Source organism: Triturus cristatus, chromosome 8 (assembly GCF_964204655.1).
Source record: "Triturus cristatus chromosome 8, aTriCri1.1, whole genome shotgun sequence".
NCBI classification, from domain to species: domain Eukaryota; kingdom Metazoa; phylum Chordata; class Amphibia; order Caudata; family Salamandridae; genus Triturus; species Triturus cristatus.
Genome location: NC_140591.1, coordinates 142,350,548 through 142,370,189, shown reverse-complemented (window position 1 = coordinate 142,370,189; position 19,642 = coordinate 142,350,548). Strand labels below are relative to the sequence as shown.

Genomic DNA, 19,642 nt, shown 5'->3' with positions numbered 1-19,642 from the left:
GAAAGCCATGAAGTGCTTTGATTTTAAGGTTGTCAATGTCAAGTTGAATTTCACTTACACCTTTTCCTATTCAGGGGATTTATTCGAGGCACCCAGGGGCATATTATCAAGAAACGGCGTTAAAATTATCGCCGCTTTAGCGGCAGAAAACTGACGCTAAATCGGCGATAATGGGCTTGGTAATATGCCCTGGAGAATTCCAATAGAAGCCCATGTTGACACCAGAACATGGGCTTCTATGGGATTTCTCAAGGGCATATTATCAAGCCCATTATCGCCGCTTTAGCTGCAGTTTTCTGCCGCTAAAGCGGCGATAATTTTAACGCTGTGCTTGATAATATGCCCCCTAGTTCCTGGAAACATGCGTTTGACACTAGAAAATAGCACTTAATTAAAGTCTCATTAGCGCTACTTAAATTTGCAACTAAGCTTGACAAAAGACCCATGAATTAAATGGTCACTATTTATAAGGCTAAGTGTGTATCTGAGCCATTATATGGAGCGGGAATGTGGGGCTATAGTAAGATCAAGCCTCTCCAACTGGCTGAGAATACCTTCTTTAGGAGACTCCTTACTGTCCCTAAAGGTAGCTCCTCTTTTGCTTGTCACAAGGAACTTGGGGCCAGATGTACGACCTGCCAATTAGCGAGTCGCAAATTGTGTCTCATTTGCGACTCGCAATTTGTGACTCGCTTATTGGGATTCACAACAGTGTTTGAGACACTTTGCGATTCTTAATGGAGTCGCAAATTGCATGCCTCATGCATATTAATGAAGATGTCGCAATTTGCGACCTAATTGGGAATGACTGGCACTCCCAGGGATGGTGGCCTGCTGGGGTCAGCAGACCTCCATGTCTGGGACTGCTTTTAAATAAAGCAGTTTTTTTTTTAATGCAGACCATTTTCCTTAAAAGAAAATGGGATGCGTTTAAAAAATAAAAATTAAACTTTTCAGTTTCATTTTTTATGGGCAGGAAGTGGCCCCTGGGACCACTGCCTGCTCTGAAAAAATGTTTGCACACCCATTCACAAAAGGGAAAGGGTCCTTGGGACCCCTTCCCGTTTGCGAATGGTTTACCACCCTCTTGAAGAGGGTGGTAAACTGCAAGTGTTTTGCGACTGCAATTGCGATCACAAAACTTTCTTACATAGCTTAAGGAGTTGCTATTAGGAAGGGACGCCCTTGGAACGCTCCTTCCTAATAGCGAGTAACTATTCCTATTTTGCGAGTTGCAAATTGATTGCGACTCGCAAAATAGGATTAGTAGATGGGCCACTGTTTTTTTTAAGACTGCCTTAAATTGAAAGATTGCTAAATACTTTATCAAGTCATCACTGTCTTTGCAAAACCTATGGGTGAAACATATAAAACAATCTTGCTTGGGATTAGGACGACTAAACTATTTCGATAACCCTGGCTCCTTAATCCAAACAAGTAGTAGAGTTAAATAACTGTTGCTTATCCTTTTACGAAGAACAAAAATTATTAGTAGAATTAGGCAAACCTAGGGGCATATTATAATAATAATAATAATAATAATACGGCATTTTCTAAAGCGCGAACAGCTACCTCACAAGGAGGTGTCCCGGTGCTAGGACAGCAGGCATGGCCACAGGGACCAATTTTGAGCACTTAGCGCGGTTGGGTGAAGAGCCAAGTCTTCAACATCTGCTTAAGCAGGATTCGGAGGGGGCCTGCTGAAGCGCTGGGGGCAGGGTATTCCATAGCGCCGCCACATTGGCCGAGAAGGATCTTCCTCCCAGCCAAGCCCCTTTTGTTCGTGGAACTGCTAGCTGAACGCGGCAGTTGGAGCGGAGGGAGCGAGCCTGGGTATATCTCGGCAACCGAGCTCTCGGGTAGTTTGGGCAGGTGCCATACAGCGATCTAAAGGCCAGCGTGAGTGCCTTGAATTTGATCCTGCTGGCTACTGGTAACCAGTGAAGTGAAAGAAGGTGCGGAGAGACTGAATGCTTGAATGGAATACGCATTAACAGTCTCGCAGCCGCATTCTGGACCATTTGCAACCGCTGAGTTAGGTACTTTGGCAAGCCCAGATAGAGGCCGTTAGCGTAATCCAGCCTTGATGTCACTGTGGCATGGATTACTGATTTTCGGCAACCCTCTGGTAGGATTCGCAGAATCTTCCGTAGATTCCTCAACTTGCACAGACAGCACCCAACTACCTGCTGGATATGCGAGGCAAAGGAAAGGCTGTCGTCCCAACGCACCCCCAGATTTTTTGCCGTTTGGCTAGGCGAAGGGGCCGGTCCCATCGCCGCCGGCCACCAAAGCTCCGAGGGTGGAGGGGAGCCTTTTCCAAAGAAAATCACTTCCGTCTTGTCTGCATTAAGTTTTAATTTGTTGGTGTTCATCCAGCACGCAACGTCTTGGAGACAGCCCTTGAAGCTTGAAAAGGCCGCTTCCGACACCTCCGAATACGGGAACACCAGTTGGGTGTCTTCGGCATATGAGATTGCCTTGACTCCCCAATTGGCAATCAGCGTAAAAAGCGGAGACAGATAGATATTAAATAATATTGGACTAAGTGCCGATCCCTGAGGGACGCCACAGCTGAGAACCTTAGGTGTTGAAGAGACGGTCCCCAGTGCCACCTTCCGGGTTCTCTGAGTCAGATACGACTGTATCCATCCCAGCGCCTGGTCCTGGAGGCCTACCTCTGCCAGTCGCTTTAACAGCCTCGCGTGGTCAACCGTATCAAAAGCAGCCGATAGATCCAGGAGCACCAGCATAGCTGAGTCTCCCGAATCCATCGACCACCTCACTGACTCTGCCACCTCAATCAGTGCTATCTCGGTACTAAAACCGGGTCTAAAGCCTGACTGCGTTTCGTGCAGTATCCTATTTTCCTCCGTAAATTTACTCAACTGCCGCTGGATTACTTTCTCAAGCATTTTGCCCGGCGCTGCCAGCAGAGAAATTGGACGAAGGTTACTAAGGTCCGTGGGATCTCCATTTGGTTTTTTCTTTAATGGGAGGAGGGTGGCGTGTTTCCATATCTCCGGGAACACCCCGGAGGAGATGGACATATTCCAGATGTGCTGTATAGTGGGAGCCACAAAGTCAGCCATTGTGCTCCAGAGCTTAGGTGGACAGGGGTCGTCAGGTGACCCTGACTTACAGCGTATTAATTCCTGCATGACCAAGGTCAGAGCTATAGGCTGAAATTGAGCCAGAGTTTCACCAGCCACCTCTTTGACAACCATATCCGTCTTCACCGTCCTCCTCTCAAGGCCGAAGGACTCATAAACTCGCTTAATTTTGCAGTCGAAGAATTCTGAGATGCTATCGCACAGTGTGGCCGACGGGGGAACCTCTCTATCAATACACCTGGGTTTGAAAAAGGACTGTACCACCTTAAAGATTTCCTTGCTCAAATGTTCTGCCTGCTGAATCGACGCCGCAAAGAACTTTTTTTTGGCCTTTCTAACAGCCTTCTGCAGTTTTTTGGAGGCTTCCTTGTATCAGGTTTTTTCCAGGGTCCCGTAATTTACCCTCCAGAGCCTCTCTAGCCTCTTACACGCTGCCTTCTCTACTCTAAGGTCCTGTGAAAACCAGGGAGCGGAAGGGGATTCCCTCTTAGACATTGCGCATTTTGCCGGTGCAATGGACGACATCATGTTCACAATCCAGTCATTAAACAGCTGTGCATCTGTATTGGTATTCGAGGTTAGAGTTGGTTTATTCTGAGCCAGAACTGGGCCCATAATGGCAGGGACTAGCTTCTTCCATTGTCTCCTCATAAAGGAGCACTTGCTTCTCGCAGGTCTATTGGCCGCTAAATTTATTTTAAATGGAATAAGCGAATGGTCTGACCAAACTAACGGCAGTGCCGTCTCCACCGCCACATTTTTAATGTTGGAGAAAATTAAATCAAGCGTATGACCCGCTCTATGTGTGGGGCCATCGTTGATTAGTCTCAAATTGGCTGCCTTCAGTGTGGCCCTCAGTGTCTCTGCAGGGACGCAGCCCTCCTTATCCACATGGATGTTAAAATCCCCAACTGTGAGGAAATGAGGGAGCTCTGAACGATCACATCCAACAGAGCTGTCAGGTTGGGGTCATCCCTACCAGGAGGGCGGTATATAACTAGTCCCGCTAGGGATAGCTGAGGTCCCACCTGAAAGCAGAAGTGTAGTCCCTCAAGAAACGTCGATAAAATTATCGCCACTTTAGCGGCAGAAAACTGCCGCTAAAACGGCGATAATGGGCTTGATAATATGCTCTATGGAATTCCAATTGAAGCCCATGTTAAATGTGAAGGACGTCTAACATGGGCTTCAATTGGAATTCCATAGAGCATATTATCCAGCCCATTATCGCCGTTTTAGCGGCAGTTTTCTGCCGCTACAGCGGCGATAATTTTATCGCCTGGCTTGATAATATGCTCCCTAGTGCTGTTAATAATCAAATGATGCTTATTAGGGATGGCATGCAACCTTGCCTTAAACATATATGTTTATAATCATAACACAGGTGTGCTCTGACAAGACTCAGATTTGACATTTTGTAATCGACTTGTAACTTTTCCTGAAACCTGACTGGTCTGTTTTTTTAACAAAATGCCCATTTGATGGCTTATTCGATCAATGCATTTTGCACGTAATTTGTGTGCCTTTTTTATAAGATACTTAGACGGCGTTTTATCTTGCTCATCCTACGTGACCATAAATGTAAGCAATGTTGCCCTGCCCTACTGTTCTTACAACAAATTACGTCTTTGCCAATATGCTGTAATGTATGCAGAATAGAGATCTATGGACCGTGATTCACATAGGATAAAAATGGAGCACAGGTTCTAATTAAGCTATGGTGACATTCCATTTAAGAACAATATTGCCATATGCATTTTTAATTCAATATTGCTATATTTTATTGTAGGATTTTAACTAATTTGTGCATTACTGTTCTAATTTTAAGTGTACTATTATGGTAATTTTATTGTATGCTTTTATGATTTGTATCAAAATCTAATAAAGTAAAGAATTTAATTGAAATGGATTGAGTCAGGAATTCAAATGTTTTGTTTCTGCAAGTAGTGCTTAAAGCTGGATAGTTACAATGTAGGATTACCGGTGCTACAGCATCCACACATGTGTGCGTACATAGAGGGGGCATTAATGTACGTTTACATTTTGTTAGTAATGCATACATTGTGCACATGCACAATCGGAGCACATGAGCAAACACACCTGGCAGAGGAGCGGCCAGAGAAAATACAACTATGTTGTTTAATGTAACGCACGCGTTCTAACTTTGCGGATACCCACAGACATCCAGCAGAGCACAGCCCACACTCAGATAAGCAGCTAAATTACTCCCAGGTCAATCAGGCCCAGAAGGGAAGAAAGTGAAGTGAAACAATCACTCCAGTATCCTCCGAATGTGTGTGGGGTGGCGCGCCTTTAATGGAAAAAAATGTCTTAAAAGGAAAACATTACAGTGGCATAAACGTTAAAATTCCACACTTTAGCTTAACCTATCACGTACATCTCACGAATGTAGGTTTATTAAACGGGCTCATTTCACCACTGTTCGAGAATACCTTTAAGATTTCAAATGTACACACCTACGTCTGTAGCTCTTTAAACGCCCCCGGAATCTTTTGGGATAGACAATCATACGACCGGTGCCTGGGCGCCGACAAAACACATCCTCTGCGACACCTGAGCCACACAGACTCTCTCTCACACACACACACACAGACACACAGAGTAAACAACGAGGAGCCATGCATTCTGGACAGAGTCGCCAAGCAATGGAAAGACGTCGGGGTCCATCTGCGGAGGCAGCGGCCTGTATAATTGCCCCCTCTTCGCCAATAACGATACATATTTATTTTGTATTTCTTCACCGTTCCACGCTTCTTTTGCATGATTTGAGTCCTAGGCCCTGACTGCACATAATGAAGCCCTGTTTGTCTCCATTGTGTGGCGGAGTGAAGAGAGCAGTTGACGTCCTAATGTCGCTTCACTCGGGCTCATTAAAGAGATGGTACGAGGGTGACGGCTGGCAGGCCATGCATTTAAGTGCTGTTACCCAGGCCCCCAAATATTGACAGAGTGCCAAGTTCTGGGAAACTATTGATGCGCGCAGCCGGCCGCAGCTCCAGACACCTCTCAGACACAGTCTTTAAATGTCACAGATTAATGAATTTTCATGAAATGGAGAGAACAAAAAATGCCGTTTCCACAGCACCAAGCGTAAAGCATGCAGGTCTCCTTTCCTTTCCTCTTCAGCCCAATGAAAAGCGGGGTTTTAAAGTATGGAGATCGCAGGGCCCAGTCTGCATCACTAGTGAGCCGTGTGGGAAACAACCCGTGATTCGCGTGGTATTTCTTTACAGCTTCAAAGGAGAACGTGCACCTGATACCGAGCGTCCAAGAGCTCCCCCTGGTGGCTAACCATTTAATTGGGCCCCTGGACACAAAACGGTTGCTGGGGGCTAAGGTATACCTCTTTTTTGGAGTTTTTATTTTGCCTTCCACCGAAACACGAAATGTACTATTATGTTATTTTACAGTTTAATCAGAGGCGCAGGTTCTCATGACCTCTTCCGAATGTAGGTTCTCAGTTACAACTAGTTCTTTAACGCTGGACCGCTAAAAGTTGTGTTACATCCTTTTATTTAGTACCTTTTGCACTAAAGTACAGCTTCTTCTTAACAGGAATTCTGCAACTCGCAGACAATTTCAAATCGTCAAGCACTACCATTTGTCTAATGTATTCATCTCTGCATGAACCGAGGGAGGTGGCAAAATGTGCGCCAAACACATTCTAAATCTCACCCCGTGTAAATTCACAGCTGAAGACTATTATCAAATGCTCCGAACCCGGGAACTAGAAAGCTGTCAATAGGCGCTTCTTAGGGAGTCCGCACTCCAGAGTCACGTCACTGCAAGTGGCAACAACCCACCATCTCAGGCCGACACTTCACCTCCTAAGCACTCTTTTCTCCAGTCAGCTCACCAAGTCCGGCATCTCTAGCCGAGTACGGAATATCTAGACTCCAAAAGGCCCCATCACGTGTCTTCGTAGTTACAGTTAGAGAAAATCTGAGTTTCCTTTATCCAGGATTGGATCGGTAGAGGGGGGCTAGGCATGGCGCAATGACGTTTCATGCAGTCACTTTGTGTAGTGCCTTACCGCTTCATATGGAGCTCCTGTCCAATCCTGGAACCTATAAAACATCTGGAAGTCTAGCTGGGGTACCAGGGACACTGAATGGCATGTTAAAAAGTTGTATGAATCCACATTTTCACTTCATTGACTTTACTCCACTCTGACGTCTCTTATGTAACCTCTCCATAAGGTCATTTTATTTAGTTCACGCTGTAACACGACTGCAGCATGAATAGGTTTTGTGTAGGGACAGTAAGATAAACGAATTAAACAACTGAAGCACCACCCAGTGTGTGGTGAATGCGTAAAGGACTATTTTTAAATGTCTTGCGCGGAGTGTCACAAAAAAATAAATGTACCCGTGTAAAGGGCAACGTTAGTTACGAGTAACACAAGTGAAAGACCACTGTTAGTGCAAGGCCAAAACTCAGGTGGAGGATATTTATATTTCATGCATGAATAGTTGTAATGAGGTTACAAATTAAACAAACAGTTTAAAAATAACATTTTTTTAGGAAGAGCATCAGCGCGCATGCGCTGTCTGCAAGACCGTTTTTATTGACAATAGGACTACATTCCTGCCTGCTGCTTACCATAGGGTGATTGCAGCGCTCCTCTTCTTTGCAGCCTCCTAATTGGTTCCCATCCGATGCATGACTTCCGTTTTGTTGCTCGGGAGCACCGTTCAGCTACAGATTGATTTCTGGATATTAGTGGCCGCTTATATCAGGTACTATTTCTTTTACCCCCCTCGCCCATCCCCCCTGCCCTTCATTTTTCATTATTTTTTTATATGCTGCCAAGCACTTCCAGCAAACAAATGATGGACGGAATGCTGAAAATGCAAACATTCTCCCCCAGACAAAAGATCTGGCTTAAATCCATTGTTCTTTTCCCCCCTACGCCACCCCAGTTTGGACCCAGTCATATGCAAACCAGTCTTGACCCTGTGCCCCATGGAAACAGTCCAGACCGAACTGCCAGGCCAGGTCCTCCCTGGACTGGAAACAAGCCTCCTGGGAACGGTTTCAGGGTATGTCAGCCTTCTTCAGCCAGGCTAGCTTGAATCCAGTGGCACAGTGAGCAAGGGACCCACGTCTGGGCATACCCATCCCACTTAGGGCAAAAAGTGTTACAGCAAACAAATGATGGATGGAATGCTGACAATGCAAACATTCTCCCCCAGTCAAAAGATCTGGGTTAAATCCATCGTTCTTTTGCTCACTATGCCACCCCAGATTGGACCCCGCCATATGCAAATCAGTCTTGACCCTGTGCCCAATGGGAACAGTCCAGACCGAACTGCCAGGCCAGGTCCTCCCTGGACTGGAAACAAGCATCCTGGGACCGGTTTCAGGGTATGTCACGCTTCTTCAGCCAGGCTAGCTTGAATCCAGTGGCACAGTGAGCAAGGGACCCACGTCTGGGCATACCCATCCCACTTAGGGCGAAAAGTTTTACAGCAAACAAATGATGGACGGAATGCTGACAATGCAAACATTCTCCCCCAGTCAAAAGATCTGAGTTAATTCTATTGTTCTTTTGCCCACTACGCCACACCAGTTTGGACCCAGCCATATGCAAATCAGTCTTGGCCCTGTGCCCCATGGGAATAGTCCAGACCGAACTGCCAGGCCAGGTTCTCCCTGGACTGGAAACAAGCATCCTGGGACCGGTTTCAGGGTATGTCACCCTTCTTCAGCCAGGCTAGCTTGAATTCAGTGGCACAGTGAGTAAGGGACCCTCGTCTGGGCATACCCATCCCACTTAGGGCGAAAAACGTTACAGCAAACAAATGATGGACGGAATGCTGACAATACAAACATTCTCCCCCAGTCAAAAGATCTGGGTTAAATCCATTGTTCTTTTGCCCACAACGCCACCCCAGTTTGGACCCAGCCATATGGAAATCAGTCTTGACCCTGTGCTCCATGGAAACAGTCTAGACCGAACTGCCAGGCCAGGTCCTCCCTGGACAGGAAACAAGCATCCTGGGACCGGTTTCAGGGTATGTCACCCATCTTCAGCCAGGCGAGCTGGAATCCAGTGACACAGTGAGCAAGGGACCCACGTCTGGGCATACCCATCCCACTTAGGGCGAAAAGTGTTACAGCAAACAAATGATGGATGGAATGCTGACAATGCAAACATTCTCCCTCAGTCAAAATATCTGGGTTAAATCCATTGTTCTTATGCCCACTACGCCACCCCAGTTTGGACCCAGCCATATGCAAATCAGTCTTGACCCTGTGCCCCATGGGGACAGTCCAGACCGAACTGCCAGGCCAGGTCCTCCCTGGACCGGAAACAAGCATCCTGGGACCGGTTTCAGGGTATGTCACCCTTCTTCAGCCAGGCTAGCTTGAATCCAGTGGCACAGTGAGCAAGGGACCCACGTCTTGGCATACCTATCCTACTTAAGGCGAAAAGTGTTACAGCAAACAAATGATGGACGGAATGCTGACAATGCAAACATTCTCCCCCAGTCAAAAGAACTGGGTTAAATCCATCGTTCTTTTGCCCACTACACCACCCCAGTTTGGACCCAGCCATATGCAAATCAGTCTTGAACCTGAGCCCCATGGGAACAGTCCAGACCGAACTGCCAGGCCAGGTCCTCCCTGGACCAGAAACAACCATCCTGGGACCGGTTTCAGGGTATGTGACCCTTCTTCAGCCAGGCTAGCTTGAATCCAGTGGCACTGTGAGCAAGGGACCCACGTCCCGTGCTCTCCATGCCACTGGAGTCAAGCTACCCTGGCTGATGAGGGCCTAGGATGCTTGTTACCAGTCCAGGGAGGACTGGGCCTGGCAGTTCGGGCTGGACTGTTCCCATTGGGTGCAGGGTCAAGACTGATTTGCATATGGCTGGGTACAAACTGGAACAGCATGGTGAGCAAAAAAACGATGGCTTTAGGCCCAGATCTCTGTACTGGGGTGAATGTATGACATTGTTCTGGATTCTGTCCATCAATTGTTCTTTTTGCATTTGCCAAGCACTTCCAGCACTGCAAACCGTGCTTTGAAGGGTTCATTATGCTGTCCGCTTTTATTTTTAAAAGCACTTTATTTTTGATCACGGCGCCCGTGTTCATGTTTTTTTTAATACCACAGTGGCCTTCATGCGCATAACTTTTAGATGCACGGGCACTGAGTGGCATGTAAACTGGAAGTCGGTATTGGGAGGAAAAAAGTGAAGATCACTTCATATTGTTTAGCAGTTAATGGGCGCTGCAGAAAAATGAAAAAGGTTTCAAAAGTGTGTCTAATGATCTGTGAGATCGCTGCGTGCGTTTCTTTTAAAAGGAGATCTCCGTTTTCGAACAGTGACGCAAAACTTCTCTGTAAGTGGCCAGTGTTTGTTATTGATAAAAATATTCGGAAAATGAAGGCTGCGAGTTGGGAGAGTATTGTGTGTCACCTTTCGAAATTAAGTGTCATTCTAAACCTACCAGTGAATGGGTTTGAAGCACCACCTGGAATATGTGGCGCATAAGCGCTGGTACCCACGCTGCTCTGTACGGTTGCTCAGCATTGGAACCCTATTACTGGCATGGGTACGAAAAGTATAGCTCAGGCCCTCCTTCCCAAAGTGGCTAAGACGCCATATGGGCCAGTGCATCATAAGTTTGAGTCTACTCTGGCTGTGTTCATGGTAAAGTGATGGTGTCCTGACTGCTAGTTCAGGGCCCTTAAACACTCACACACTCTGGTTCAGGTGTGAACGGATACTGCCTGTCCAAAGTTTAGTTGGGGCGGGGTGCTTAGAGAGAAACATTTTTTTATTAAAAAACCTGTTTTTTTTTCATTTAATTACGCCATTTCTTGCTGACCTCTAAAGTTCACATGCCCCTTAATGAGTAGCTAATCTAGTAAATAGTTTTCATTTGTATCCTGGGACTTTTATAATATAATCAATCAGACTACAATTCCCAGAATGCAATGTGGAAAAAAATGAGAGCTCTGTTTCGTGGTTTATTTAAGGCCGTCATAGTGCAGCAGAGAAAGGGATACCTGTTAATTTTACATGCTGCTCGACAGAGACAACATTCAGCTGTTTCTCTAATCCTCCAATTTGTTTGTGTTCCATCTCTGCTCACTGCACTGACCCCAAGCTCCTTCTTTCAGATATTTTTAGACTGTCTTAGAATACCCACAGCTTTCAAAAGAGTAAAGATTTCCTTGAAAACCAAGGGACATCCGCGATATACAAGAAAATATTAAATAATGCACCAGACCCTCTGACCTCCCTCAGGGCTGCCTGGACAGACGATCTGGGCAGTATTGAGGATGAAGGATGGATTGAAGCGGTGCAGTGCCCAAGAGAGATAGCGATCAGGGAGCAATTCAGACTGATACAACTTAGGGGCCTACACCGCTCATATTACCCCTGCACGCTACTCCATAAATGGGCAAAAGCGCAGTCACTTCAGTGCAAATGAGGCTGCCAGCAGATGGGATCCTTCTTCCATACTCTGTTGGAATGCCCAGTCATCAACTCATTCAGGCATGGAGTGACAACAGTGATGTCAAGGGTGCTGGGGATGAGAGTGCCCGTAGATGCCAAGCGGCTCCTATTGATGATCAGGGAGAGGAGGACTGGTCTAGACATAATAGACTCTGGCTGGCCTTGGCGGCTGGGGCGGCAAAGCGTAATATAGCGCGCAAACGGGGGACACACATCCTCGCATTAGTGATTGAATGGGAGGCCGACATGAACTGGTGCCAACAAGCTGAAAAGGTGATATACGACAGTAGGGGCTGTAGTAAAAAATGGGAAAAAATATGGTCTCCATGGGAAAAATATAGAAACCCATAAAAGGAACTGATAACCCGCGAGCACAAATGTCCACCTGCCACCCATGAGTGAGTAATACTGACCCAAATGGATCTCCATACTTGAATAAGGTTGATTTGTGATGTAACCCGCCTTGTGTGTACCACAGTCACCACTATTTGTTTGCTTTGGCATAATGTAACATACCGCCGTATACATGACTGTGTTATGCCGCAGGCCGACTCGCCACCCGCGGCGCCACCCGTTTCCTACAACAGCTACGAAAAGAAAACTTAGCCTTACGTCACAAGCTGACAACCAACAATTCCGATGTACCCGAGGTCTTTGCCCCTACTCCTCATTACTCTGGAGATCCCAACAAGGTGAAGGAATTCTTGGATTCCTTGACTGTGTTTTTGCATTTCGTCCAGCACAGTTTTCCTTGGATAGAACTAAAGGTGGGTACCTGATTAGTGCCTTGTCTGGCCCTGCCCTAGCATGGGCAACACCCTTGGTACAAGTGTGAAAAAAAAGGTGTGGACCTGCACTCCGCTATTGTCAATTGGTAAATGAAGTTAAACAGTTGTATACAGATCGTTAAGTCTTTATAGTGTGCTATCACGTTTTACAGGAGTCTGAGCCCTGGGGGAGATTCCCGGGGCGCTGAATGACCATTATGAACTCATATGCTTTTTGTAAATAAAGTTTTTGTACCCTCTAATACAATGTAATTGTATACTGACATCTACATATCTGTTGCACGTCTTTAATTGTACAGGATTTGCACTCGTCGCGTGTCCCCCAGACAATTTTGAATTTTTTCACTCTTTATTTTCATAACATCCCGCTCAGAAGCAATGCACCCTTTTGGGTCTTTCACATTTTAGTGCACACATTCATGTTTCCTCTTAGTCCTACGTAACCTTCAGCGGTCATAACTGGTTATCGGCAAGACTACACAGTTGGTGATAGATTGCACTGTTTTCGTATATTTGTTGGTATCGTTTTGAATTTACAGACGCATGCTTTGTGCTTTCCACGCTAAATTGTTAAAGTTGTAATTGATTCCCTTTTTAAAAAACCCTTCACGTTTTTGATCATGTGATATCTACTGCATTCCTCAGATTGGCTATATCATTCACGTTTACACGCACTGACGCCTTAAACGTCAGTTGCATTTACGCTACAGTTTGAATGCGAGTTTCGTTTCTCGTCACCGCGGTTGTTGGAGGAGCCCTCTGTTTACTCTCAAGAGGTGAGATATGGACGACTTTACAAATTTTGCATAATTTGTTACTGATATTTACCCCAAAAGATGACTTGCACTGGAGACTTATAATGTCTCACTTTTGGTTTTTAGTGTGTTGGTTGCAGTCTGATTGAAGGTCCTTTTGAAGCTTTTCGGACTCAGCTGTTTGTACTGTTCTGGTAAGCTCGAGCGTCTACACATAGATCATTGGAGGGCAGTTTTGTCCTTGTGCTTATAGTTCTGTTTCCTTCTTTTTCACTCGTTATTATTGTTATTATTACAGCGCAACTCTAAATACAGTTGGGTAAGCAGTTAATTTTCATGCTATTTTTACGAAACACGGGACGGCTCTTTATGCTTTACACTCATTCACTTTTGGCTTTGTGTTCCTTTCTGGGCATCTCCGTTTCAGATACACAGCACACTTGTTATTCAAATGTCTTGGTTTTCCGATGCTGGCTATCTGGTATCTGCATAGAGCACCTCAGTGGAGTCACACCCTGATGATGTTTTTCACGAGACACTGATGGATTTATGAAATTGGGCACTATCATGAGCCAGGGTCACAGCACCGCACCTTCACATGCATGGAGTGCAAATCCTAAAATAATACACCTGTATACAATTTCAGTAAAAACTGATACATGACTCTTTCGTTGTAGTTTCCTGTGGAGGAATTCCTTTAAGTTTTACCTTCTTTGATGACTCCAATCCCCTGAAGAAGGGTTGCTAAAACCCAAAATGCATTGGGACTTTGCTTAAACATTGGAGAAGATTGAATGTTTGAACTTTATTTCTTCAGCATGTCATGGGGATTACAGAAAATATTGTAACAAGAAGACATGATGCGTTAATTTTTTGCTTGGAATTACTGGACTAACTATGTTGTAAAATACAAGCTATTTTATGTTTAATCAACATCGTTTATTATGATTATTGTAATAATTTGCTCATGAACTAGGAGTGAAGACCTTTTTTGGTCCATCGTTGTGCATCACATAAGTTGGGACAATCCCGACCCCTTTTAATACAACACCCTTGGTAGCCACAGAAGACCCACAACTTTCTAATTATGCGTCTTTTCTTGATTCATTTAAACGGATGTTTGAAAGACCTGGGCTGGAGACATCAGCGGAAGAAGCCTTGTGTGACATCCAACAAGGAAGTCAGGACGTCTTGCTGTACATCAGGTTTCAGGCAATTGGCGGCAGAAACTGCTTGGGTGGAATGAACACTAGTAATCCTTTTTAACAGAGGGCTGCGAGAAGAAATCAAAGATGAGTTAGTACATTCTCCTCGTGCTGAGACTATGACTGAGCTCATAGACTTAACATTATCAGTTGAACAACGTCTCAATGAACGTCGTTTGGAGAGACGAAAGTCACGACTCCAGCAGTATACCGGAGTAACCCGACCTAACGTTCGTAAAACTGAAACCCCCATGTCCGACATACAGCCTTCCACAGGAGAAGAACCTATGCTGATAGGCTTAACAAGGGGACTCCTGTCTGAGGCTGAATGTGAACACAGAAGAAAACAAGGACTGTGTCTGTATTGTGGCTCCTCAGGGCACATTATTCGCAATAGTCCCACTCGCCCTCCTAGGCAGTCGGAAAACACCAAATCCAGTCCTCTGTGAGAAGGGAGAGGACGGAATGGTCTGGAATCCCTTCGAACTGTACCTCAAACGAAACTTCCACCTCTCTCTTTCTTCTACCTATGCTTGTAAGGCTTCCAGATTGAGCAGAAGAGAAGATACTAGCATTGTCGGATAGTGAAGTCAGCAGGATGTACTTGGATGAAGCATGGGCTAAGGAGAGGCAAATTAGTCATGTCCCTAAAGAGAACCCAGAACAAGTCCATACTGTGGACGGAACACCTCTTATTTCCGATCCAGTCAAAGACATGACACCGTTATTACAACTTACATTTGGAAAACACCAAGAACATTTGTCTTTTGATCGCCAAACCCAGCCACGTCATCATCTTAGGTATACCTTGGTTAATCAGACATAACCCGTATATCAACTGGGAGACAAGAACCATTTCCCTGTCATCTCATTTCTGTCAACAATTCTGTTACCCCACTGAAGAATACTGGTCTCCTAAGGTAATGCCTATGATAAGAAAGGAATCCTGTACCTCAGTTAACTCTGTCCACGGCGTACCAAGTCACTACCATACATACGCTGACATCTTTCAGAAGCCTATGAACGCGACGTTACCTCCTCATAGGGAGTTTGACTGTGCCATTCCATTGGAACCTGGAGCAACAGTACCTTTCGGAAGAGTATATTCTCTCACTGAACTCGAGAAAGAGACTCGCAGACAATACCTTGAGGAAAATCTCCAGAGTGGCCTTATTGTTCGATCCTCGTCACCTGCCGGGGCGCACCTCTTCTTCGTCCCCAAGAAGACTAAAGATCTCCAACCATGTATTGACTTCGGAGGCTTGAATAAAGTCACCATAAAAGACCGCTATCCGCTGATTAAGGATTTACTGGAGTCGGTAAGAGGGGCTCAAATGATCACCAAGTTGGATCTCAGGGGTGCCTACCATCTACTTTGAATCAAAAAAAGGGATGAGTGGAAAACTGCATTTCGAACCCCGTTAGGGCATTTCGAATACAGAGTTATGCCTTTTGGGCTGACTAACGCCCCTTCCATCTTTCAAAGGTTTATGGACAACGTGTTGTGGTAAATATTTCGTTACCGGTACTATTTTTTATGCGGTAAAGTCTATCAAGAATAACTCAGTAAATATAAGAGGCAGAATCCGTGGTATTAGAGGGTTTAAAATGCTTTATTCCTATAAAAAGGAAGACAATTCGAATTGTGGGCCTTCTATTCCATCACCACGAAAGTTCAGGAAGGAAGGGAGCATATATTATTGACAGATAGGCAGTTTTATAGAAAATACATTACAGTGAAACAGATGCAAGAGGCGTAACAGCTGATAAAAGGTGCATACGTAGCTAATAGAGGGCGTAATTTAAGAAACGTCATTAAACATGATGTCACAATGGGGTGGATCCATAAAAGAATCCTGCAATGTCAGCAGAAATGTTTGGCAAAGATGCGCGCGCAGCCGCATGACGTGTGATTGACGTGCAACTAGAGGGTGAAGGAGACTTGACATTTAGCTCTACATGTGGAGACAGAAGTCTGGGGTTATGTCAACCTAATCCCAAATCATATCTAATATCCTATGTTTAAAGAACTGTGTTATCCAAAAGGAGAGGTCTCTTAGGATAGAATCTTATTCTATACTGACTATACTGACTGTTAATGCGTGTACAAGCGTCTAAGTGTCTACACTAGATGCGAGGGGGTAGGAATATTCCATGGTAACGGGGCTATGAATTACTTGCATGAGGACAGCGAGGCCTGGCCCTTTGCACGGTAGCTGGAGGAATGTTTACCTAAACTACTAGACAGGAATGCATCGGATGAGGAGTGAAGGAGATAATCTCGAAGGTGAAATACAGTTTTTTGGCAGGCGACAGGCTGGATCAGGCACCGTTAGCCGCGCAGGGAGTAGGACAAAGTTCATGGTCACAGATGCAGGCTCAGACTGGAGCTTTCAGAGGCAGAAGGCAGGAAAAGGCTTGATGACAGAATTCGGGCCTACTCGCCTGAATCTGTAAAATGTGGCAAGTGAACCACATAAAGTCGGTGGCCTTTCATACTTAGGAATGGAATATCTGACCCATTCATGGCGGATCTGAAAGAGGACATGTTGACGGTGGACGCACATATATTTGCGTCTTCAAAAGTGGAATAGGAGGGAACATACATGTACTTATAGCATGCACATGGAGCCGTTGGGGTCTACGATAGGGGACATAACTGATCACAAAATTCATATTTCCTCATTCCCTCCTTGTCCCCTTCGGACCCTCAGGAGATATCGATCTTCATCAATCCATCGATCTGTTCATATAGCATCATTTGTTCTTCTTTCTTCTTCCGGGATCTTGAACGAAAACTTGGATGTGGGATACACGAGGTGGCACACAGACCACAAATCGCTGGCCCACATTGTAGACATAAGCAGCAACTGAATAGTATGAGAAAGCCAATACCTAGGAAGGATAGGATTCTCCATCCCCAGGCTGACAACACGCCCCAGAACCAACCGGACCAAGTCCAGGTGCCTGGACTCTGGTGTATCTGGCTTACAATCTTATGAAGGTGAGTTATGGCTTTATATACTGACGGCGAATTTTCTGGGATGAAAATGCAGCAACTTGATCCGATGACCCTACAAGCTCCGCCCCTATCGGCCAGGATGACGTCAAGGACAAGACGATTTTGAAGCACAACAATCCGCATAGCAGACTGCTCTTCTGTTAAATTGCCTAAGGCGGAAATAGTTTCGTTCACTACTGCTTCAAGGGTTCTGGTTAATCTACGTATCAGCTTACTATTAGTGACTGTACCTATATAGGGAAAGAAACCTTTATTGAAATCTGTGTATTTTTCCCATGCTGTTTCAGTGTAATCGACAATTGGGAGATCTCTCTGCTGTCTATTGTGTACTAAATGGGTATTTCTATGATAATCAGGAGGAGCTAGGAAAACAGGTGGCAGAAGGAATGCTATGTAACAGGTACCATCCCAATCTAAAGGTAGACATATATATGCGGTCTGGCCACATATGAAGTAGGAATGATGGGAAGCTCTAAATGTAGACTTGCCTTGATCACTGAATTTTATTACAGTGGTGCATTTACTGTGGCCCATGTGTATGGAACCATTATTTCTTATACATAATTCCCCTTTTACTGGGAATACTGACATGGCGGGCAAGATTGGTGTAGCTTCAGATTCAACGTTCAGGATCATGAGGTTAAGTGTAAAGTTACCTAATCCATATACTTCATTTTCTAGATCAGTTCCTGTTCTTTTGGGAAGTCCCTCCTTGTTAGGGTAGCAGACTTTAAGTAAAACTAGGTTCAGGTTTCCCCATACCCAGATGTCTTGATAAACTGCGGAATTTGAATCTAGGGAATTAATCAAACTAAACCATGCTCCACAGGAGCCATTGTGTGTGAACGGATAGGGAAAGAGGGGCAAAACTCCCTTATAGTTCTGATAGGGAGGGAGTCGGCCACATATCCAACAATTTGAGGCATTGCTGGTTTGATGGGAATGATGTAGCATACTAATGAATGTGTTGTTGCGCAGCGCAAATCTATATGACAACTCATGCGGAGGAAATTCACTAAAAGAATGTTCTGCAGTTATATTGTAAGCATGTTTAAGAATAGGGTAATACATATGCAATAGTATGCTGAAAATAATGATCAGAAGACTTAGAAAAAACAAAATTAATAATGTTACTGTACAGTGACTACGAAGTGATTTACAATACGCATGCTTTTTGAGCTGCATCTGATGATTTCTTTCTCTATTCCGGTCTAGAGGATACATGTCAGAGACAAATTCAACCGATTCACCTTGGAGAGGACTTAAACAATCAAATTGTCTGACTTACTAGACCTCAATTTTAGTTTATAAATTTCTGAGTTCGATTGCTCAACCAAGGGGAGCTTTGAGTCTGTCTGTGAGGGAATACAGGGTTGAGTATCTACGTTGGATGGTAGTCCATAAAATTTCTTGATATGACTCGAGTGCAACCACCCTTTCCTTCCCTCGATTTTCACGGCTGTCCTTGTGGTGAGTAGAACCAACTTCGGTGACTTCCACCTAGGATCCAGTTGGGTCTTCCGGTCAAAGTTCCTGACCAGCACCAGGTCACCAGGAACCACGTCATGGGGCTTCACCTCAGTATTGTCGGGAAAAGCTGCGGATACCTGTGAACGACAAGATTGTAGTGCAGACATCAAGGAAGCCAGGTAATCTGTCAGCATATTACAGTCAACGTCAGTGATTTTGCGAGGTATAGGCGTCCCCCACATATTTGGTGGTCTACCGAAGATCACCTCATACGGGGATAGCCCTGTTCGAGAATGTGCTACCATTCTCATGTAAAAGAGCGCAACTGGTAAGGCTACTATCCAATCGACTCCTTTTTCTCTACATATTTTGGACAATCTAATTTTCAAAGTTTGATTATGGCGTTCTACGAGACCTGCTGCCTCGGGATGTCGGACACAGTGAAATTTCCATTGATAGCCTAATAGAAGGGAAACGTGTTTCATTAGTTCGGATGAGAACGGCTGGCCGTTATCTGAGTAGACAACACGTGGTAAACCGTACCGTGGGAAGAATTCTCGAACTAACTGTTTGGCAGTAGTCGGGGCAGTGTAATCTGAAACCGGGTATGCTTCTGTCCAACGGGAAAGAGCACAGACAACTACGAGAACATATTTGAATCCTCGACATCGTTCCATCTGGATATAATCCATCTGGAGGACTTCAAAAGCATGATCGGGAGGTTGAAATCCACCCTGCTCTACGGGGATGCTTTTACCTGGATTAAACTGACAACATATCATGCAGGTACG

General features: G+C 45.1%; 2 protein-coding genes across 4 annotated transcripts in view; one reads left to right on the top strand and one right to left on the bottom strand.

The window, feature by feature from the left end:
• Positions 1-19,642, bottom strand: part of ZBTB20 (zinc finger and BTB domain containing 20) — a 1,375,461-nt gene that overhangs the window by 1,170,457 nt on the left and 185,362 nt on the right. The gene's annotated exons all lie outside the window — the stretch shown is intronic.
• LOC146801696 (uncharacterized) overlaps positions 1-19,642 on the top strand; it is a 48,034-nt gene that overhangs the window by 4,422 nt on the left and 23,970 nt on the right. The window contains exons 2-4 of the mRNA XM_085623710.1: positions 13,093-13,175; positions 13,281-13,348; positions 13,453-13,473. Coding sequence (XP_085479836.1) covers positions 13,093-13,175; positions 13,281-13,348; positions 13,453-13,473 — 172 coding nt within the window. The remainder of the gene's footprint in view (positions 1-13,092; positions 13,176-13,280; positions 13,349-13,452; positions 13,474-19,642) is intronic.